Below are 23,841 nucleotides of genomic sequence, written 5' to 3'. Positions count from 1 at the left end.
GCACCACCTCCTGTGACCAGGCTGTGTTTTAGGTGCTACCAATGACTGTCCAGCAAAGGGAAAACAGAGCTGCAGGAAAAGTTTTTACAGCAGGACTTCTCAGGCATAGGTGTGCATGTGAACCACCTGGGATCCCAAAGGTCTGGGATGGGGTCTGAGATTCTGCATTTCTCACACGCTCCCAGGTGATGCGATGCTGCTCAACTGTGGACCACACTTTGAGAAGCACTGGTCTAAAGGTGGTTGGAGGATAAGCCAGGAGGTTGGGGAGGTGCCTAGAGGGAATGAGATAGTGACAATTCCTGTGCTCCACTGATTCACTGTATTTGTTGCATCTGCCCTGGAAAACGGGACCTGTGTGGTCTAGAGTTTTGAAGACTGGAAGACTTAAAGGGGAAAAGAGACAGGAAATAAGACCGCCTTTTAGAAAGCTCAAAGCTCTAGTATTGCAACCAGCATATTAAAAATAAGAAAATAAAGCAAGTAAATAAGGCATCTGTATTAGTTTTTTATTACTGTATATTACTGTGTAACCAATTGCCACAAACTTAGTGGCTACAAAAATACCCATTTATTATCTCACAGTTCTGTAGGTCAGAAGTCCAGTTACAGGTTAGCCGGATCCTCTGCTCAGGGTTTCATCAGGCTGAAATGAAGATGCCACCTAGGCTGCAACTCTCATCGGAGGCCCCAGGTCCTCCTCCAAGCTCATTCATTTGGCAGAATTCACTTCTTTGCAGTTGTAGGACTGAAGCTTCTACTTTCTTAGTAGCTGTCAACTGGGAATCACTCTCCGCTCCCAGGGCCACCTTACTGAGTGGCCCCCTTTTGCCGTGAAACATGACATAATCATGGGAGTGATAGCCCCTCATCAAAGGGTATATAGCCCCTCATCAAAGGGTATAGGTCATTTGGGCCCATCTTAGAATTCCACTAAGAGTGAAGTAAGTCAGAAAGAGAAAAACAAATACCGTATACTAATGCACATATGTGGAATCTAAGAAAACGGTACTGATGAACCTAGTGGCAGGGCAGGAATAAAGACGCAGATGTAGAGAATGGACTTGAGGACACAGGAGGGGAAGGGGAAGCTGGGATGAAGTGAGAGAGTAGAACTGACATATACACACTACCAAATGTAAAATGGATGGCTAGTGGGAAGCGGCTGCATAGCACAGGGAGATCAGCTTGTTACTTTGTGACGACCTACAGGGGTGGGATGGGGAGGGTGGGAGGGAGGCTCAAGAGGGAGGGGATATGGGGATATATGTATACATATAGCTGGCTCACTTTGTTGTACAGCAGAAACTAACACAACACTGTGAAGCAATTATACTCCAATAAAGATGTGAAAAAGAAAATTCAAAGGGAGAACTCCTAAAAAAAAAAAAAATTCCACTAACCACAGCATCCTATGATAATACTTCACATTAGAGATATATCAACATAAGTGTAATTTCTTCATTTGTTCCCATCTGGCTCTAAATCATCCTATGATGATGGTGATAGCAGAAGTAGCTTCCATTTGTGAGCACCAATTACGTGCCAGCACTTTGCTACTCACTTTACATATTCCTAGCTTATTTAACCCTATCCATAATCCTTAATAATCTATATCATTATAGACATCTGAAACAGAGACTTAGCAATCTAAAGTAACTTGGTCCAGGTCACACAGTGCAGTGACCCAGAGATATCTGATAGTGTGGATTGAGTCTTAGTCTGGACCAACTGAGTAACTCAATGAGGTGAGTTTCCTCACCCAGAAATGGAGAGGTTAAACCCGAAGATCTCTGAGGCCCTTTCCAATTTTTACAATTATGCAGTGAAAATTGCAATGCCAAGATTTTCAGTAATTTTTTTCCTTTCGGATCCAAGGCAAAGCAAAGTTTGTAGCAGCATGAATGTTAGAAGCGAGATAGTTCACCAAAACTGTTCTCATCGCAAAGGTGTCTCTTACCTAACTGAAACCAAAGCCCCCAAGTCCATCTCCAGCTCCAGCTCCCCCAATCATAGCTTCCAGTATAAGGCACCACCCCCTAACATCCCAACGGGAAGTCTCAATGTGCCCCTGGAATGGTCTAAAGAAAAAAAGTAATATTAAGTGCCAAGAAGGTGATAGAATTGTCAGAAGTACAAGAAATCAACTAGTAAATTGTGAGCAATCAGTCATGGTATGTTCTGTAACAGTATACAAATCACAAATACAAAAAAATAAAAAGAGAGAGCGAGCGAGTGAAACAAGGAAAAGCTATCGGGCTGTCAGTGCCATCTTGTGGAAAGACCTATATTAAAATGTCCAAGGTAACCTGACCACACCCCAGATCATGTCAAAGCCTCTACACTTGACACCAATGTGCATCCAGCAGACAGCAGGATAGCATCACCATTTGTTTGTAGGCAATGGTGCTGATTGGTAGAGGGTCCATTCTGGTTGCTTGCCTCCTGTGCCATGGCCAGTTATTAAATCATTTGTACATCGTCCCTAACTACACAAATACCACATAAAACCCCATACCTCCCACACCACTAACACCCAAAACCCACACCCAAACTATTCTGCTTGGTTCCTCTACACAGCATGGTTCTCCAGATGTGGAAAATTTGCACTGACCTATCTCAACACCCTATCCCCCAAAAACACACACGCACACTTAGACTACAACTGCTTATGGTATAACTTTTTCTTTGAAAAATAAACTTGATTTTATTTCGCTTCTTAAGTTTATTAGAAGTTATTTCTCTTCTTTCCTTTTATCTGAATATTCCCATCTGTATTGGTTTCCTATTTGCTGCATGAGAAATTCCCCCTAAATTTGATGGCTTAAAACAATCAATATTTATTATCTCATAGTTTCTGTGGGTAAGAAATTCAAGGGAGGACTAGCTGGGTGATTCTGGCTCAGGGAACCTGTGAGGTTATTGTCAAGATGTTGGGCAGGTCATCTAAGGTCTTGATGGGGCCAGAGGATCCACTTCCAAAATAGCAAGTTCTCGTACGTGATGCTGGTATGAAGCCTCCCCCCACGGATCTCTCATTAGACTCCTTGAGTGTCCTCCTAATATGGCAGCTGGCTTCTCCCACAAAAGGGCAAGTCAAAACCACACTGTCTTTTGTGAGTTAACCTAAGAAGTCACACACCATCATGTCCACAATATTCTACTTGTTACACAAGCCAGGCCTATCAATGTGGAAAAGACATGAGGTGGTCTTTGAGGTTGGCTACCACACCATCCCTTCTGTAACCCAATTTCCAGATCATTGGGTCCCAGGTGTGAGATGTGTTTAGACAAAAGATCCTAACATTTAAGACACTGAGAGCTCTGACTACAGTCCAAGGGCCACAGGAACCCAAACCCAAGCAATCCTCTGCCTTGGTGGGACACAGGGACCTACTTGGAGAAAGGAATCTCTGTCTCTGGTTTCACCTCCAACTGCCACTAGCATCAAGCCCTCAAGGAACTGGGGGCCTCAACATCAAAGAGAATTAGGTCAAAACAGTCTTATCAGCTGGGGAAGGGGGAGCTAGGATGCTCTAAAACTGTTCTGTTGAGCTTCCAAATAATGTTATTTCCAGTATTTCATAATATGGGCCGAGAACAAAAGGGAACGAAGACCACTGTCCTCATAAGACTTTTCCGGTGGTTCCAACCCAAGCTTATCTTTCCCCCACTGACTTCTCTTGTGCTTATTATTTTTACTGCACAATTAACTTTTCAATATATATGATCTGATTGTCTTTGATGAGTAATTTAGTACTTTACTATATATTATGAGAACAATTACTTTTGAGTCTAAATCCGCCCCCAGCATGTTGTAAATTCCTTGAAGTCAGGGAAATTAAGCTTATCACTCAGCCCACTGTCAGTGTCAACAGATTGTTCTCCAGGAAAATATCTCCCTCAACACACTTACATACACACAAGATCAAACACACGCACACAACAGGAGCAGGGCTCTGCAAAGAGCAAGGCTTATTTTTCCCTTTTTACAAAACAGTAATTAGACTTAGCCAGAATCATACTGACACAGTCATTCTCTCCTTAAAAGCACACACATGTAAAAAGTACATCTCAAGAAGGTGCTACACCACACTCAAATAGTCCTCAAACTCATGCAATTAAAAAGACACACAGGGCTTCCCTGGTGGCGCAGTGGTTGAGAGGCCGCCTGCCGATGCAGGGGACACGGGTTCGTGCCCTGGTCCGGGAAGATCCCACATGCCGCGGAGCGGCTGGGCCCGTGAGCCATGGCCGCTGAGCCTGCACGTCCGGAGCCTGTGCTCCACAGCGGGAGAGGCCACAACAGTGAGAGGCCCGCGTACCGCAAAAAAAAAAAAAAAAGACACTCAAACACCCCAGAAGGAAGAAAGATTTCCTTCTGGCCCATCAACAACAAGAGGCCACCGGCTGCAGCCAATGAAGAACCGTCACAGCACTCCTCAATTCTTCCTTTCCTATATAGAAGCAAGCCCCTCTCCTCTGTTCCCAGAACCTGTTTATGGTTTGCCATAGTTTGCTTGTCCCGAACTGCAATTCTCTACTATTCCTGAGTAAACTCACCTTGCTGGTGGAAAAAAAAAAAAAAAGACACATAAACACACATTGTCACATAGTCCTGGAGACTCTCCTACACTCCCAGAAATGCACCTTCACAGTCTGGCCTATGCATTCTACTTATTTTTTCATTCATTTAACAATTTTGAGCACTGGGTATCAGGCTCTGTATTAGATGTGTGAAATCTGAAGATGGAATGATGCCTTCTTGGCTCTGACACAGATAACCCCAATCCAATAAACTAACTGCTATACTAGGAGTACATATTTATATAAAATGAGATGGGAGTACGGAGATTAAATCTTACTGAAGGTCAGGTAACACAGAAGAGAAAGGAAAAGAAGCTCAGTGTTGCATGAGGTTGAGGGCTACGTGCGGGGAGCTGACATTGTTTAGTTGCCGGGATCCTAGCCAGGAAACCATCAGAAAGGAGTTTTTCTTTCAACGTGAGGCCCCCTGGGCCCAAGACAGAAAATTAAATAATATTCTTGACAATGGGACACAGACCAAGGCAGGGACCCCTTCACCTGGGACCTGTTGGAAGCCAGAGGCAGAGCAGTAAAGAGGGAGGAATTCCTACAAAGGAAGCCCAGGTGGGTTGATGGATGCACTTCAACCCCTGCAGAGACCCACACGGGAATCTCTGTCTCCCCCGGCGAAATGTCTTCTTTCTGAAGAAGATGGGCTTTGAACTGGATCTCAAGGAGGCAAGGAAGGGGCATAGGGTAGTGGAGAGAGATGTGGGAAGTTTTCCCCTTATGAGTGAGGGAGCAAAGAAAGGACAGCAAGGAAAAGGGACTGAGAAAAGTTCAACCTGAAAGGAGCAAGTGCTGGAGTCTTGTCTCCAGAGGCAGTGCAGCCAGAAATCCTGAGCAAGGGATCGAGAGGAGTTGCTGGGAGGGGAGAAGGGGTGACTGGTGGCTGAAGGGCACAACAGGAATAAATTGGGATGGGCTAGAAAGAGTCATAGGGAGTTGTGTGGGAAATGGGAGTGCAGACAGGAAGGGCTTAATCAGGGCTGTGATTGTACAGAAGAAAGGGAAAGGGTAGATTTGGCAGCTCCTGGAACCTGGGGAGAGTAGGCAGAGGCGATGCTTCAGAGTTGCCTGGGTAAACGGTAAGTGCATTTTCCACAGGGTCAGAGCAGGCTTTGATCTTTGGAGGAAGAAAAATTCCTTTTCATTTTGCTGGAACCAAATGTGTGTGTCAGGGGTAGATGGGAACAGAAGGAGGGAAGTACATCTTCATGACTAGGTACCCTGGGCTTGGAATGAGAGAGACCTTGGCTCAACCAGCCCAGCTACTTACTAGCTATGTGTGCTTGGCTAAGTTAACCAACTTCTTTAAGCCTCAGATTACGCATGTGCAAAAGAGATATAAAAATACCTTCCCAATGTGGCTCTTCCAGAAAGCACCTGGCACAGGGCCTGGTACATAAGCAAATTCAATAAGGGTTAACTATTTTCATAATTATAATTAGTCTGATCACTAGAAGCACATTGTTCAAATGAGGATACGAACCAGTCAGATCACAGTTAAGACACTGTATTCAGATCTAGTTCCCCACCCGCTATGAATGACACAGAGAAACTCTAGCCTCCCCAGGGAAGGGTGACTCACAGAACCTGAGAATCAGGAAATATGAAGAAAAATTAACAAATCCTGCAACTGTTTAACCCAGCTGAGGGACATGAGGATGGCTAGGTAAAAAGGCAGTAACCTTCTATTTAACTTTAGAATACAATACCGTTTTGTTAAAGATTCTGGAGCTGGGCTGCTTGGTTTCAAACCCCCCACCATCAGTCATCTCTTGGTCAAGTTCCTGAACCTCTCCAGAGCTTCAGTTTTCTCATCTATAAGATAGTTAAATAGATTACCCACCTCGTAAGATTATTGTGGCAATTAAATCAGTTTGAAAAATACCTGGCACATAGTAAATGCTCAATTTGTTAATTCTTATATTGTTGTTGGTGGTGGTGCTTTTGTTGTTGTTATTATTATTACATTATTACTCTCCCGGGTACGACTTCAGGGCACCAGATGGCAGAAACACTGGGGTTTCTTTTAATAATTTCAGCAGTGGAAAAACAAGAATAGTACCCTGTACAGTGGCGATTCCCACTTACTGGACGAGTTCAAAAAGTCACTGATAATGACTTAAGAGTTATTGTAGAGAAGATTCCTCCCCCAAGCCGTATGTAGATTTGCCATCTCTTAAACCCTTGGGCATCCATTGTGAAGAAAGTTAAGACAAGGCCAGGCCCTTGGGCAGCAGGGGCAGTTGGCCAGTGATGCAATAACTCCCACCGAACGCCAGGGAGCAGCAGAGCTCGACCCGGGGTTGCTTCAGCCACAGAAAAGAATTTTTAATTCCTTCTAGGTGTTCTGTCTTGGCTGTTTGCGTGGTCCACTAATCCCCGTGCACACGGCTGCAGTAATCCCGCCCATTATTGACTATCCAACCAATCAACGAGTGTTCTGCTTGGGGCCGGACCAGAACGCTCCGACGGTCACTAGGAGCCGGGAGTTGGGTGTTCTAGCCCCGCCCCCAGGCGGCTCGGCCAATCCCCTGAGGCGGAGCAGGACGACACCCAGGATGTGTCCCGAAGACCACGTGGCTCCAGGAGGCGCCAGTGCTAGGTAGGTGGAAGGTTACCCGGCCCGGGGGCGGAGCGGGACGGGCCGGCCTCGCCCCCGCTGACCCGCTGTTCTGTGCCCTCCGTCAGCCATGGGCGTGCAGCCCCCCAACTTCTCGTGGGTGCTCCCCGGCCGGCTGGCGGGGTTGGCCCTGCCCCGGCTCCCCACCCACTACCAGTTCCTGCTGGACCAGGGTGTGCGGCACCTGGTGTCACTGACGGAGCGCGGGCCCCCGCACAGCGACAGCTGCCCCGGCCTCACCCTGCACCGACTGCGCATCCCAGACTTCTGCTCGCCGGGCCCAGAGCAGATCGACCGCTTCGTGAAGATTGTCGATGAGGCCAACGCCAGGGGAGAGGTCAGTGGGCGGGGTTAGCCCCGGGGGGGTGGGACTTGGGAGGGGTCAGCGGGGACACGCGGCGCTGGGGAGGGCGGGGCCAGGAATAACTTAGCTGGGTTCCGGGAGAAAGACTGGAGGAAGAGGGTGGGGCCAGGAGACCATCTCAACCAGAACAGAAAGCCAAAGCGGGGCGGAGGCGGGGGGGGGGCGGGGGCCAGGGGGAGGAGTATGAAGAGGGCCCAGCAGTGTGAATTGGGCTCGAGGAAAGGCAACGAAGAACCAGCTGATGTTGAGTTGAGAAGGAGAAAGGGTGAACGTACTTGGGAGAGATGGGGGTTGAAGTCAGGGGGTACTGAGCAGTCTCCAGAGCAAGGTTCTGTCCAAATGTAATGGAGCCACATTTTAAAAAGGTAAACAAGAAGCAGGAGAAATTCATCTTGATAATATAATTTAACCCAGTAACTCCAAAATATCATTTCAACATATAAGCAATATAAAATAAATTCTTAACCAGATATTTATATTTTTCATTGTCCTACATCTTTAAAACCTGGTTGTATTTTACAAGTGAGGGTCAGGAGAGTGTTGGGAGGGCGTTGAGCTCCTCCCCACCCAGCTCCCCCTTCGCAGGCGGTGGGAGTGCACTGTGCCCTGGGCTTTGGCCGCACGGGTACCATGCTGGCTTGTTACCTGGTGAAGGAGCGGGGCCTGGCTGCAGGGGACGCCATCGCTGAGATCCGGCGCCTTCGACCCGGCTCCATCGAGACGTATGAGCAAGAGAAGGCGGTCTTCCAGTTCTACCAGCGAAGGAAATAAGGGACCTCAGCACTCTTCCGCCAGGCCCCCCACGGCCCTGACCTGTGTATTAGATGGGGCCAGAGATGCGGAAGTGAACTCAAAGTGCTAAGCCCTCCAGCGGTCAAAAGACAGAAGTAGCCCTTCCCTGCAGGCAGGTCCTGGTAGGAGGATGGCTGGAGCAGCACCAATGTGGGGTGTCCCTCTGCCACTGCCTTGAATAAATAAACAACCAGCTCACGTTGCATAGCACTTTAAGTTTACAAAGTGCTCCCACACTTTGTGACTTTTTTTGCGCCTCACAGTAGCCCCATAATAAAGGGAAGGCAGAAGGGCCATCCCTTCTTTGGATGAGGCGGCCAAGGCTCAGAAAGGCGCAAGGTTACACTTCCGGAAAGTGGAAGTATGGGCTAGGACTACAGCACACATTTTCAGCCTTTTAAAGATGCTGAAACTCTTATGTATCTGATCTCTGATAATATTTGATGTGTCTTCTGGGGAGCTGCTCAATGAAAAGGAAACAAATCCCTGGCAGCCCAAGGTCTCTGATGCTCGCAGGCCAGGAGGGCCCCTGTGGACACAGCCCCTCAGTCCAGGCCCGCATGCCCCACATGTGTCATCCCTTTAGCCCTCTTACGGCAGAGAAGGCCTGGATGCTGTGCTCACAGATAATCACTGTCTCCATCTCCCAGGGGCTGGGTGCCTTTCCCCAGCCTCAGGCTGCTCCGCTCACCTGTGACCTCCAGCCCATTATGCTGCCCCACAGCATGAGGCTGAGGAATGCCAGAACCCAGCCTCTCTGGGCAGGTATGCAGAGGATATTTGATGATTAAATGAAGACATTCAGGGCTTCGAACCTTGGCCATGTTTCTCAGATGTTACCTTCACTTCCCCATTGGATGCCATGCTACCAGCACCACCACCACACCTGCAGCTTCGAGAGAGAGGATGAATGGGATAGACTAGCCAGGTGGACTCTTTTTGCTATAACTCCTGCCTGAATTCCTGTCCGCTCTTCTGTAATGGCAGGCCAGGATGGATAAGGTAGGAATTCATCATGAAATGTGTACTGAGTGCCGGTATACCAGGCTTTGTTAGACGCAGAGGCCCTCCAGCTGAAGGGGACATGATTCACAGCCTTCTGGAGGCGGGGAGCCCGACAGAGTCCAACCACATAGAATAGGTACCATGGCAGACATGCATTCCACATCCAACGGAGACATGGAGGGAGGAGGCAAGGGTCCCCCTGCAGACCCCAGCCTTTGTAGCCCAGGCCACCACCAGCTCCAGGCCACCCACTCCTCACTGCATCTTCCTTCCTCTGCCGCCCACCCAACTCAACCCCCCTCCGACCCTCTTAGACAAAAGGAGTATGAGCCAGAGTCTTGCCAATCTAGCAGCGAGAGAAAGACTGTAAAGCGCCCTCGCCGCCCCCGCCTCCTTTCCTCTGTGTGTCGAATCTGGATAATCAGTTCCTTCATTCTGTTCCCTTGGTCCCCACCCAGTTTACCCAGGTGAGGGCATCTCTCAAAGAGAAGAACCTACAGTTCCAAGCATTCAGGCTAAAACAGAGCAGTGAGAAGTAGCAGAAGAGGGGAAGCACTGAAGCCCTTACCCTCTGCTCATCAAAGTCCCCTCTGCCCTGCCCACCCACCCACTCCTCCCACAACAGCATGACCCATTCTGTTTCCTGATGCAAACCAGAGCATCTTCCAAAGGAGTATTTTGATTGTGTGTGTGTGTGTGTGTGTGTGTGTGCGTGTTTGTGTGTACACGCGAAGGTGGTAGGGCAGGAAGGGTATGAACAGCCCACTTCCTGGATCCCTTCCCTCCAGTTACCAGGATGCGGGGAGAGAAGAGGCAGGCTTGAAGCTGCACCCCGGAGTTCTGTCTCTGATCCCAACCCGCTGGGGTCACACAACCGTTCCTCACGTTGTCTGACCCTCCATTCCTATCTTAACTCCATCCCCCCACATCCTCTGCCCTGCAGGAGAGGAACCTGCCCTTTCTCCCAACCCTCTTTCAAAGGAGAGGAAAAATTTTTCTAACTCCATTAAAACCCTGTGTGCAGCCTCCATCCCCATAATTTCAGCAGGTCCCCTCTGCCTCAAGAGTTCCTCAGGGAAATAAACATACAATTATGTGCTTAAGGAAATTGGTTTGTTTGGTATTTTTTTTGCGGTACGCGGGCCTCTCACTGTTGTGGCCTCTCCCGTTGCGGAGCACAGGCTCTGGACGCGCAGGCTCAGCGGCCATGGCTCACGGGCCCAGCCGCTCCACGGCATGTGGGACCCTCCCGGACCGGGGCACAACCCCGCGTCCCCTGCATCGGTAGGCGGACTCTCAACCACTGTGCCACCAGGGAAGCCCAGGAAATTGGTTTTTAAATAAGTAAGAGTTGACTTGAAATGAAAAACTCTGCGCTTGGCCTTCCATCTACCTTGAGAGGTTAGCCTGAGTCTCTCTTTGGACTCATTCCCACCCCACCCCCAATTTTTTGCCTTCGCACCACACCCTCTTCTGTATATGGCCACCAAAGAGGGATTGCAGACTAGCTGTGACCCTTCCCCATTCTACCCCACACTGAGATGACAGGTGAGAGGAACAAGCCGCTTCCATTGACAAAGAACCTCCGCATCGCATCAGACCAGGCTTGCTCAACGCCAGCACTACTGACACAAGGGTCTGGGTAGCTCTGCTGTGGGGGCCATTCTGTGCTCTGTAAGGTAGTTAGCAGGATCCCTGACATCTACCCATTAGATGCCAGTAGCATACCCCGCCAAAAAATGTGACAACCAAAAGTGTCCCCGGACATTGCCAGACGTCCCCTGGGAGGAAAAAATTGGCCCCAGTTGAAAACCGCTTCATCAGACCAACAAGCGCCACATGCGACCATAGGCTTTCATTTCCTATGGGAGTAGAGGTGGGAGCATACGTGGGGATTTCTCCTGTGGACGCACACATCCTCATAGGGGAGAAAGGGCCAATCGAACCCCGTCACACACCGTTACCTTTTCAAGCAGTGTCTGGTACCTGTCCCCAGTCCCTCTCCTCTCCCCAGGCTGGGTTTCCAAGAGGGTGATAGACACCATTAACTTTCTACACGCAGGAGGGCTTTATTCTCAGTGAGTTGCTGGTGGGCATAGCTGTAATGTCAGCTTCCACCCCCGTGTTTTTAAAGTTTCATTCATGTTTATTCTCTGACATGTGACCTGAGTTCCCTGCTGAATAGAGGCTTTTCTGTGTTTAAAACATCCCCCTTATCACTTGGGTTCTGCCCTCGTCACCTCTTGGGTCCCTCTCCCAGAAAACTGTTCTGATGCAGAAGCAACTGGAGTCAGGATAGGAGGAGCCCTTCTTTGAGACCATTCCTCCCTGGCCTGGCTCCCCACCTCCACTTCAGCAGCAGCACGCCTGGACTGGGGTCCGCTTGCTCTCTGGGCTACAAGCTCCATGACTGCCTCCCGGGCCACGTGTCCCAGCACACAGCTTCCCGCCGCAGAGATAGGGCTACATCCTGCGCGCTCCCTGCGGCTCCTCGCACCTCTCTGGGAGCTGTGCTTTGTCATCACCCTTATAGGGCGGCTCGTCACTGGCTAAGAGGTCTGGTCCTCATGCAGACCCTCTCCATCTGTCCCCCATGATCCCCCAGATCAGGTCTTCCCAGGGCAGTGATGAACATGTCACCCGGGGCAGGGATTTGATCCAAACCATAAGCCATTTCCCAGAATGAACTGCCCTCAGCTGCCAAGCTTCACATCAAACCTGCTGTCTGTATCTTGCCGTTCTTTCTAAGAAACTAATTTGGTCTCACAGGATCGCTTTGTCACAAAACAATATCAGTTACCACTAATGCATTTCATGCTTTGCTGTGACTGTACTTTGCTTGCTTATATCATCATTTATGAAGTACCTACCATATAGCAGGTGTTTTACATACATTGCACTGTATCAGTTTATCCTTAGAGTCACTCTGCAAGTCAAGTGTTTTCCCCTTTGTGCAGATGAAGGGACTGAGGTTTAGAGACCAGTAACTTGCCCAACACCTCACACTTGCAGTGTAGGAGCTTCACACGCTTGTAGTAAAGGAGCTGGGATCAAACCCAAGTGGTGACTCCAGACTCATTCTCCTTCCACCAGATGTCGCACCTGCCAAGACCTCCCCCTAGTTCCAGTTACACGGGGGTCTGTCTTCACGATCAGAGCTTTACCTCGAGGGCCATTTTATCAGCACAGCCTCCGCCATCCATTCTCTTCATCATCTTAGGAAGCCAAAGAACAGCGCTGCATCTGACCCTGAAGCCGGCAGCACCTGAGTTACGGGCTGCTGTTTAAAATGCCGCCCAAGCATTGAAGGCCAACGTAGTAAAGCTGATTCCTTAGGGCACGTCTGTCACATCCACTAGTATCTAATTCAGAGCACGTGGATGTCCTCACCCAGCCTGACAATCTTGAGGCACATGTGACTGGCATTGAGCCCTCGAAAATGTCTCTTTATGTCTGAGGACTTACTAAACACCTTAACGTCCTTTCTGGTTGTGTTGTTGTTGTTTGAGCCCTTAATGCATGCCAGGCACTGTGCCAAGCGCTTTATAGGCATGACCTCATCGAGTCTTCAACCCTATGAACAAGGTCTTCTTATAATGACCAGCGCACAGATGAGTAAACTGAGGCCCAGAGAGTTTAAATAACACCCAAAGTTACATAGCTAGAACAGGGTTCAAACTTAGGTTTGTGTTTGAGTATAAACTGCCTTCCCTCTTGGGAACAGAAAGAAGAGAGTTCGTTGTAATTAGAAATTGCATAACAGCATCTTGTGTTCTCCAGAATCGAGGCACTTGGCTTACGGGGCCATCAGTGTGGCTCTGAGATCACACGGCTACCCCACCCCCTGCTGCTGCCCCAGGCCTCGGGAGCACCGCTCTGACTTGGGAGTGTTGGGCCGCAGGTACAGCCATCATCCCTAACAGGCTTCTGCCGCAAGCCTCCTGCACCATCAAAAATATAGGCCCCTGTGGATTTAGAAATGAGTTACATAAGTACTTCTTCCATTACTTTAAAAGTTTTCTCCGGCTATTAAGGATTCAAGGCACACTCTTCAGAAGGCAGCATGCTTGTCCAAGCAAGCAGAAATTTGAGAAACACTTTGGTGCCCGTCCATGCCTGAAGCTGACGACTTATTTGCAACCTTGATAACTGAGTCCTTTGTGCCAACAAATGGCTTAACTCGCTTCAACCACTCTCTCACCCTATTTTTCCCTTGACTTATTCTGTCACCATGGATATGTGATCATGAAACAGATGGGTGATGTCACCTCTGAGTTTTCATTATGTGGGATTCAGTATGGAAAACAGTTCTGTTTTTTTTTTCCCCCCCCAAGCTGTTATAATAAACACACCACTGTTTCTTCTTCACCAATATATATTGAGTGGTAACTGCTCCAAACCCAAGGTGGGTCATACAGGAGATAATGGGTGCAGCCATCCGGACAGGTGACACTGCTCATCTCCTCCAGTAGCTTTTATGTGCCCTTGGGCTCACCCCAACCCCACACCAAGCAAATTCACTGATTGGCACGTTTTCTGTAGGTACCTTTTGTGAGATCTAGCCAGGGCTGGATGCAGCCTAGGGCCATGGAATAGAATGAAATAAAGTAACCACGTTGGAATCAAGCCCACAGGCAGAACCACGTCATTCTCGATCATGACCTATACGCTCTGAGGAATCCAGTCTCTTTCTCCATCCCTTTCATCACCTCAGTTGTTCCCCTCCCCCCACAGCCTTTGTTCTCTCTGCTCTACCTGTGTTGGGAGTCCCCAGGACCACCCTTGGTTGTGATGATTTGCTAGAGGGACTCACAGAAAAGCTGGTATCCTCTCCATTATGGTTTAATGCAGTGAAAGGATACAAATTACAGTCCGCAAAGGAGAAAGGCACATGGGGCAGAGTCCAGGAGAAACCAGGTGGGAGCTTCCAGTTACGCACTCTGAGTGGAGTTGCATGGACAGTACTTAATTCTCCCAGTGGCAATGTGTGACAACACATAAGAAATATTGCCAACCAGGGTAGTTCACCTGGGCTGTGGTGTCCAGGGTGTTTGTTGAGGGTCATCATGTATCATGTAGTCAACACCTGTATAACTGACCTTATCTCCTCAGTCTCCAGCCCCAACAGAGGTCAAATTGATATGGAAGGCCCCAAACAGCCTCAGCATATAAAAACAAGGATTCACTATGTCCCTTTGTTAGCATAGACTATCTGACCTGGCCCAAGGGCTCAGATATACAAAGGCATTCTTATCAGGCAGGATATTCCAAGAGCTCAGAGATCATCTTGCAGGAGCTGGTCCAGGGGCAGTCCTGAAGACCTTTGGAATGTATGAGTTTGGGGCAACCCACGCCAGCTGAATTAACCCTTTCCTGCATGTTACCAGATGCTTTGTGCTCTCTCTGCATGACAGTCTGGACCCATCCTATTCCCTTTGCCTGAAATGGTTTGTTCCCCAGCTCTGCCTAGCTCCCAACTTCTACCCCTACTATTGGTCTCAGTTTAACATCATTTCCTGGGGAATGGCGTCCAACCATCTCCACATACACTCATACATATTACCAAAGCATCTGTCCTTCTACTTTGCTGCCCTCTGCTCACTTATAATAATTCACGCAGTTGTTTAATGTTTCTCTTTCCTACTAGGGTCTAAGGACTGTGCCCATACCCATAGCGTCCAGTACAATGCTTGGCACCTGGGTGCTCAATAAGCATGTGGCAACTGACTAATTGACATGCCGTCACCTGCCTGGGTATCTGCACATAGATGAAGAAATGGGAAGAAAAGAATAAACTTTGGAGTTTATTTATTTATAATATACTGGGGAATACATTACACGTGTACACCCCTAAGTATACATGCAAAGATGGACACATACAATTAGAAAAGGTGCAATGTATAAATACTTAATGATGGAGCGATTAAAGAGATAAGAGGAGTGCATCTGGTAGAATTCACAAAGTCGAACCTTCAGTGAGATGTGGAGGGTGTGGTCAGATAGCCTAAAGGGATATACAAATTTGGATGTTATTAAAAATACGAATGTTATACGTCAGGTCCACATAGGGAGGCTTAGAGAGAGAGACGGGCAAGATGAATGGGTGGCAGTGAGGGAGAGGGAAATATGTAGGGAGTCAGCTGGCATGGATGAGGGCAAAACCTCATCCAGTGGTAGCAGAAAGCACATGGTCAGATTAAGGCAGTGAAAGGGCAGCAGAACCTCACACCAATGGGATCGTATCTGGTTCAAAGTGTGGAGTCACCACTGGTTTCTGAGCAGAAGACATGTCACTAGATTCCATTTTTCTTAAGTTACACAGTGACAGATTGGCCCCATTACTTAGCAGCAGTACAGTGCTTTATGGTTTAACATTGCCAGTGAGAGACAAGGTCTTACCGTGGCTGATTTTTAAGACTTCTCAGAAGAGAAGGGTTAAGTAAGAACCTGTCCCTGCTTGCTGGAAGTTAATGACTTTAATGCTTTGCAAAAGAAAGTAAAAGGGTTGTTAAGTCAGAGTGCTCATTCTCTGGGCCTGCAAGTTATGATTTTTTAATGCTTTTCAAATGGGAAAGGATCTCAAGTGCGTGTCATCCCTACATGCTAGAAATATGGGCCTTTCCAACGGCAGCTGGCAGCGGCTCCTGCACACCCACTGTTCTGGCTGATCCCCTGGTGTCACATGTTACATCTTGGGCTGTTGATCCAATTCAAAGGCCTACAGGGGTGGTGACTCCCGGTGCTACATTCAGCCCAGCGGCCCAGTATTTTTCCCTATTGTCCCAAGGCCAAGGGGTACCCTGTGAGTTCAAACTTTCCTCCTCAGTTGCACCCCTGCTCCCCAGCCCTCTCTCCCATTACATCTTTCCCCTTACCTCTGAACTTGTCTTCTTTTCTCCAAATAGTGGTCAATTGGTCAAATACAGAGGAGCCAAACAGACCCAAAGGCATATTCTCCTGTAAGTGGAGGGCGTGGTGTGTGCGCAGGAGGGGTAGTGCCAGGGACGCCAAAGACAGCTCCCACCACGGGAACATGCAGGGTCCTCAGAGGCGTCAAGGCTGCTACAAATGCCAGAGCACCCTGGGTCCCAGGCTCTCCTGGCTGGCACTCTCCAGCTGCAGACCTGGAGAATAACAGATCCACGTGGGCGCCCAGAGAGCCCTCTCCCACCCCTCACAGGAGGCTTCAGAGCTCAAGGTGGGACTGGGTGGGGAGGGTGCCCTGGGTCTCCAACGTTGCTCTTCAGTCCCGAGGTCCTGGATCTGGCACGTGTATTCAAAACCTTCCAGGACAGGAAGGAGGCTGGAAATACGTGGAGAGGTCCAGACCCATTCAGGAGTCAGGCTGCCCCCTTGAGAGCTTAAGAGTGACCCTCAACCCACCCCAACCTATTTCTGCTAATCTGATAACCTGGAAGCCACAAAGGAAGTCAATTGATGGCGGAAGGTGGGGGGATAGTCAGAAAGGAATTAGGGCAATGCAAATTAGCACAAGGAGATATGATTTGATATACATCAGGTGGGATGCACATATACACCAAATCTCAAGACACCAAGGTTGGCGAAGCTAAGGGGAAATGAAAACTCTCAAATTTGCTGAGGAATGTATAAAATGGAACAATAGCCTTAGAGAGTAATATGCCGAGCTCACCTGAAAATTCAGCCACTTCACTTTTATATGTATATTCTGGGCAAAGTCTGCACGTGAGCAACCTAGAAAAGTGTATGAGGCTGTTCATTTGTTCATTAACTCAACACAAGTTTACTGAGCAACTTCTTTGTGCCAGGCATACTTCTAGGGACTCAAAAATAAGCATGAAGAAAACAAAAATCTCTTGTGAAGTGTGTATGCAGCATTGCTCAAATAGCCAAAAGCTGAAAACAACCTAAAAATATATTGTTAGGAGAACAGATAAACACTGAACCAGATAGACAGGCATCAAGGTAGATTTATCTTGGAAACAATGTTGTGTGCATAGGAAAGAAACCTGCAGGAGTATTAGGTACAGAATAGCATTTGTGTAAATGAAAACAAAACAATACTATACATTGTTTATGGATACATACGTTATACAAATAAATGGTTTGGATATCAACCAAACTCAGGATCTTAACTGCCACCTGGAAGGCAGGGAGGTGAAAGAATAGGAGAATTTCAAGTGTAACTGGAATGTTTTGTTTCTTAAAAAGAAAACATCTGAAGCAAATATATAGGTTAAAATGTTAGCATTCTATATTTTGCATGTTAAGCATACAGATGTTTCTTTTAGCAACCTAGGTCCTTTTTTGGTTTTAATTCAAGATGGAGAAGTTTTTGTTTTGTACTGCTTTCAAATTTTGGAAAAGATTTGGAGGACAGGAGGATTAAGGCCACATCTCCCAGCGACCCAGGGGCTGGAGCCTGCCCTAAATGCACCTCTGGGATCTCATCCTCAACAATGACTACCTGCGGAGCCAAGGGACCACGAACTAGCGAAAAGAAGAACGGCGTCCAGCAGCTCTCGGCACGGCCGCCCAGAATCACAGCGAGCTGCGCGGCGCCCCCTGGAGGCCCGTCCGAGCTCGGCACCTCTGTAGGTGAGAATAAGGAGCTCCGGAAATGCCCCCGCTGCGGTGGGAGTGGAAACTCTTCAACCGCTTTGAAGAGCAATCTGGCACTATCCAGTACAGTTGGAGAGGCAAGTACGCTATTATTCAGAAATTCCGATTTTAAGGTTTCACCTTAGAGAAACTCTCAAATATGTGTCCAAGGAGACGTGTACAGATGTTCTTTGCAGCAGTGTTTATGATGGTCAAAAATTGAAAACGGCACCGTTATCGATCTTGAGGAGAATAAATCAAGTTAGATGTACGTGTCCAGTGAAATACTATGCCACCGTGGACATGACAGCCAGAGCCACCTGTGTGAGTGTGGATCCATCCATCTCACAAAGCATGCTGAGGAACTGGGTGAGTTACAGAATCTTCCCACAATAAAACTACTGGCATAAAATGTAACTATGCAAACAATGCTACGTATTGTTGATGGATACACACACATGTAAGGAAAGTATAAAAACAACATGGGAATGACAAATACCAAATTCAGGAGTTACTTCTGGGAAAGAAGGGAGGAAAATAGAATTGGGAAGGAATCCAGAGGTGGGGTGTCTTCATTGTGTACTACTTTATTCCTTTAAGAAAGACAATATCTGAAGCAAATATGACATTTTAGAATTAAATAGAGCTGAGTGGTGGGTACCCAGGTGTTTCTTATGTTATCTGTTATGCATTCGTTTCTTTCTTTCTTTCTTTCTTTCTCTTGATAATCAGGTGTACTGAGGTATAATTTACATACAATAAAATTTTACTTTTCTGAATGTTTAATATTACACACACACACACACACACACACACACACACCACAGAGAGTGAAGGCAGAGGTGGGGTGGGGTCAGAGCCTCTGAGGCAAAGGAAACAGCAGAGGAAGGCTGCATGGAGGGAGGAGCTGTGGTCGTTTGCAGAACTGAAGGATCATCCACAGCAAGGTGAGAGAAGTGGGTGGTTTCAAAGGAAGCCGGAAAGAGAGGTAGGGCTCCCCCTGCTGGGCATTATAAAAAGGGCTATGTTTTATTCTCAGCGCAATGGAGAGAGACATTGGAAGTTTTAAGCCAAGGAGTGTTTACGCTGGGTCTGTTTATCTTCTGTGTAGGTCATATCTCTGTGTCAAATGCATGGGAGGGCAAGAGCAGATCAGAGGTGGGGAAAAGAATTAAGAGGCTTCCACAGTAATGGAGGCAAATGCTATCAGAAGATCCACTATAATGGTGGCAGTAAAGATTCTCTCCCTGATGGGGAGAATCAGGTGGATTCGAGATATATTTTGGAAAGGAACCAATAGAACTGGGTAATAGATTAGCTGTGAGGAATGACTCTGAAGTTTCTATCTGAGTAGCTAGTGGTGATGCTTATTGAGATGAGAAAACATGGGGAGGAGGGGAGGGACAGTGGAAGGGTAGTTTGTTCCCACCAAGGAGAAGGATGAAGGATTTTATTTGGGTAAGTTAAGTCTGAGATATTTGTGAATTACCTCAGTGGAAGAGGACAGCCAACGGTTGTATATTCCGGGTCGAAGTCTACCAGAGAGGTCGGGTCAGGTCAGGATTTCGTGTTGCTCTCCACTATTTAAAGCCGTGGGACTAGGGAGACAGTGTAACCAGTGAAGAGAAGTGATGCGAAGGGGAAGGGAGGGGACCCCAGGACTGAACTCTGAGGACCCCTATGTTCAGTGTCAGGTTGAAGAGAAGGACCCAGCAAACAGACTAAGGAGAGGCCAGAGAGGTGGGAGGATGATCCAGGAGAGGGGGATGAGATGGATGCCAAGAAAGAAAAGTTGCTTCAAGAGGGAAGCAGCTCGACTGTTGGAAATGCTGCTGAGTAGCCAGATGACCAGAGGGCAAGGAACGGTCTTTGGGGCTGGCCACACAGGAGTCATTGTGACTGTGACAGAAGTAGGTCAGTGGTACAGTGGGGGCCGAAGCCAGATCATCGGAGACTGAGGAGTGGGTAGGGATTGCAGAAGAGGAGACGGGGAGTGTGGGCGACTCTTTTGAGAAGCTTGGCAGTAAAGGGAGGAGAAGCCTGGGTGGAAGCTGAAGGAGATGAAGAAGACAGAGGGCAAGGTTTGTTTGTTTTGAGATGATATTTGCGCATGTCCATATGCAGTTGAAAAGAACCCAGTGGAGAGAGAAATTGGTGGTGGGAGGACCGCACGGAGTGAATGCAGGGAAGACAGGAACGAGAGTGAAATCCAAGCTGCACAGTGAATGCAACTGAGCCAGGATCCTAACTCAGATCTGTCCGACTCCAAAACCATGCTCTTTCCCAGATACCTCATTGCCTCTTTTTAGTTTTATTTGCTCACGGGCATCCAATTCCCAGGGTCCAGTGCACTGAATCCTTTACCACCACCTTCTCTAAGTACACAAGTCAACCGTCTTCCCATTTCCATCTGGGCTCTGTGTCTACGCAGGGAACTGGAGGAGAAAATAAGCAAACTGAAGAAAATGAAATCTGACCTATCTTATGCATTCTGGTTAAATCCATGAAATAGATTATATTTGACAGTGGTAAACAGACAACCTCAAAAACCCAATTTATTGCTTTAATTATATATGCTTTTCTTCCTCAATCTCCAGGGAAGAAGGTGCCTCCTTCCATTTTCAGCCACTTCTATGGAGCCATTGCTTAATTCTAAGACTGCTTTTGGTGACCACAGGCTTCTAGGCTGTCCTATCTCAACCACAGCTGAAAAAAACTTTAACATGTTACTTAGGAAAATATATGCAAGGAGGAATGTAATGGGTGTGTATACAATCAAAAGGAAGGAAATACAGATGGGATGCAGCAGTGATTCAAAGAAACACAGATTAAATGGAAGCCCCCCCACCAAAGAAATTGATGATCTCCCATTGCCAGGAAGGAAGGAATAGAGGTACTGAATTATTTGGATACTAGGCTAACTCAGAGACAGCCAAGCACCTTAGGTAGGGCAATCCCACCCTAAGACCCACTTATTTATGAATAAGAGAATGGAAGCGGGGGTGAGAGGACCTGAAGAAGGGCAGATCAGGTGACAATTCAGCAGCCCTCCAGCTGGGCTATTACTGGGCATAAGCAGGACCAGTAAGAGGGGAGCCTCTGCTGTATCTCAGTCTCCATCCCACACATGTCTGTTGAACCAGGCACTGAATGCACAGCAAAGAACAAGACAAACTTGCCCCATGCCCTCTGAGAGCTTGCAGTCCTGTGGAGGGAGTGCACACAAGAGGCGATTACAATGCCGGATGGGCGTGCTAAATGCTGAGACAGATGTATGTGCCCCTCAGCCAGCCTGGGCTGGGGGATGGGGGGTGGTCAGGAAAAAGCGTCCATAGGAATGGTTATGTAAACTGAAATCTAAGACACGACTGGGATTCAGGCAGACTGGCAGTGGGGAAATGATAAACAACAGAAATACAAAGCATGCACACATGCACGATACCAGTTATCCAAAAGGGTCATGGTATGGGAAAGTTTGGGGCAAATCAGAGTCGTGACACCCAGGTTTTTGACTTGCACAGAGGGGTGGTGAGTGGCGCTGCCAGCTAACACAGGAAACACCAGAAGAGGACCAGGTTCGAAGGCAGGGGCTGGGTTCAGTCTCGACAGTTGAGCTTATGAAGCCTCTGAGACCTCCACACAGAGCTCTCTGGTAAGCAGTTTCATATCTTTTTAAAAAAAATTTTATTGGAGTATAGTTGATCTACAATGTTGTGTTAGTTTCAGGCATACAGCAAAGTGAATCAATTATACTTATACATATATCCCCTCTTTTTAGCTTCTTTTCCCACATAGGCCATTACAGAGTATTGAGTACATTTCCCTGTGCTATACAGTAGGTCCTTATTGGTTATCTATTTTATATATAGTAGTGTTTATATGTCCATCCCAATCTCCCAATGTATCCCTCCCCCAGCAGTTTCATATCTTAAATGCAAGGTTATGACCTGCATTAGAATGACAAATATGGGAGCCTGCGTTAGAAGTGATCATTTAAACCATGGGCACAGATGAGACTATTGAGTGAGAGACTGTAAAGCGAACAGAGAACAGGGCTCGGGACTGGGGTCAGAAGGACTTCTTCAAAGACCCTGGGGGAGGGAGCAGAGCCTGCTGAGAGTAGGAAGGAAAAACAGGAGAGGTTTCCTGGTGTCCCAGTGTTTAGGGAAGGAGGGAGTAATCAGCAGTAACAATGTGAGCATGAAATCAAACCCACTGGATATGCTGGAGACATGAAGGAGGCAGAAGCCAAATTGGAGTGGGTTAAGGGGAGCAAATGGAGACTGGGGATGGCAGAATGCACGTCGGTGCTTCCCAAACCCTTTCACTTTGTGGACATATAAAAAATTATACTTTTTTAAAATTTATTTTATTTATTTATTTTTGGCCGTGTTGGGTCTTCGTTGCTGCGCGAGGGCTTTCTCTAGTTGCAGCGAGCGGGGGCTACTCTTCATTGTGGTGCGTGAGCTTCTCATTGCGGTGGCTTCTCTTGTTGTGGAGCACGGGCTCTAGGCACGGGGGCTTCAGTCGCAGGCTCTAGAGCACAGGCTCAGTAGTTGTGGCGCACGGGCTTAATTGCTCCGCAGCATGTGGGACCTTCCCGGACCAGAGCTTGAACCCATGTCCCCTGCGTTGGCAGGCAGATTCTTAACCACTGCACCACCAGGAAAGCCCTAGAAAATTATATTTAAATGGAACTTTGGATAATTGAGCAAGGCTGCTCCCCGCTGGAAGTGTGGCCCCACCCAGCTGCCCTGAGGGCTGAGAAGATCAATATAACACCTGTAACCATTTGAGATACACCAGTGAGTCTTAGAACACCAACTGGGAAGCGCCGCCATATTCTACTCTTTGAAGTAGAGTGACTGTAAATGGGGCTTATGGTGAGTGTGGAGTCAAGAGAAGGGCTGCTGGCATGGTTTGGTTTGGTTTGGTTTGAAGACAAAAGAGACTTGAGCATCTTTCAGAGCATCTTTCAGAAAGATCCAGCTGAGATGGTGTGACCGTACTCACGGGAGAGAAAAGTTCACGTAGCATTGGTGGTACAAGGCTCCTGAGAAGATATAAGTGTAGACCCCAATTTCAGGTGGAAGGATGAGTGTACAAGATATTGTGTGCGCAGAAGTGTAATCCTCTCCACAATACTAGAAATCAAGGTCATTATTACCTTGTTAGAGATTTAAAATCTGTGATTAAGCGACCTCTCCCACCCCCCATCCTCCACTTAGTAGGCAGCAGAGCCAGAATTAGAACCCAACTCTTTGACTCCAGAACTCCTAACAATTATACTTTGCTGTATCTTGAAGCTCTTACTATGCTAGGCCTGGAGACACAACGATAAATTAGACTTGGCTCTTGGCTTTGGGGAGATCACAAACTGGAATTAGAGAAAGACAATAAAACAAATACAATATAGTGTGATGAAATAGGATAATGGAGGCATGAAAAAAATGGTTTAAAAGGCACAAAGATGGGCTTCCCTGGTGGCGCAGTGGTTGAGAGTCCGCCTGCCAATGCAGGGGACACGGGTTCGTGCCCCGGTCCGGGAAGATCCCACATACTGCAGAGTGGCTGGGCCCGTGAGCCATGGCCGCTGAGCCTGCGCATACTGAGCCTGTGCTCCACAACGGGAGAGGCCACAACAGTGAGAGGCCCGTGTACCGCAAAAAAAAAAAAACCCACAAAGACCATACTGAGTGTATGCCTGTCTCCTCCTAAGCTCCCAGGGGCACAGATGGACTGGGCATTGAGCAAGAGCTAAAAAATAAAAAATAAAGCTTGATGGATAAGTGGGTAGGTGGACAGAGAATGACCTTTCGCTATTAATAAAGATGATCTCACTAGGCAATTGTCCATGTAACCACAGGGGATTGCTGAAGACCTG

General features: G+C 47.7%; 1 protein-coding gene across 2 annotated transcripts; it reads left to right on the top strand.

The window, feature by feature from the left end:
• The first annotated feature begins 7,047 nt into the window (after positions 1-7,047).
• Positions 7,048-8,597, top strand: DUSP23 (dual specificity phosphatase 23). Of its 2 annotated transcripts, XM_060142263.1 has the most exons (3): positions 7,048-7,198; positions 7,285-7,553; positions 8,166-8,597. In XM_060142263.1, the coding sequence occupies exons 2-3, from the start codon at positions 7,287-7,289 to the stop codon at positions 8,349-8,351; spliced, it is 453 nt and encodes a 150-aa protein (XP_059998246.1). In that variant the 5' UTR covers positions 7,048-7,198; positions 7,285-7,286; the 3' UTR covers positions 8,352-8,597. The 2 variants fall into 2 exon arrangements, with proteins under 2 accessions (XP_059998246.1, XP_059998247.1); XM_060142264.1 differs by lacking the exon at positions 7,048-7,198 and having other exon boundaries at positions 7,205-7,553; positions 8,235-8,597.
• Positions 8,598-23,841: the final 15,244 nt, after the last annotated feature.

Source organism: Lagenorhynchus albirostris, chromosome 2 (genome assembly GCF_949774975.1).
Source record: "Lagenorhynchus albirostris chromosome 2, mLagAlb1.1, whole genome shotgun sequence".
NCBI classification, from domain to species: Eukaryota; Metazoa; Chordata; class Mammalia; order Artiodactyla; family Delphinidae; genus Lagenorhynchus; species Lagenorhynchus albirostris.
This window is presented reverse-complemented; position numbering and strand designations above follow the sequence as displayed.

Excerpts from the sequence above, each read along its gene's own strand:
- DUSP23 (XM_060142263.1), top strand. The coding sequence starts at position 7,287 with ATGGGCGTGCAGCCCCCCAACTTCTCGTGGGTGCTCCCCGGCCGGCTG. Across the intron at positions 7,554-8,165 it reads AGGCCAACGCCAGGGGAGAG|GCGGTGGGAGTGCACTGTGC; the intron begins GTCAGTGGGCGG and ends CCCCCTTCGCAG.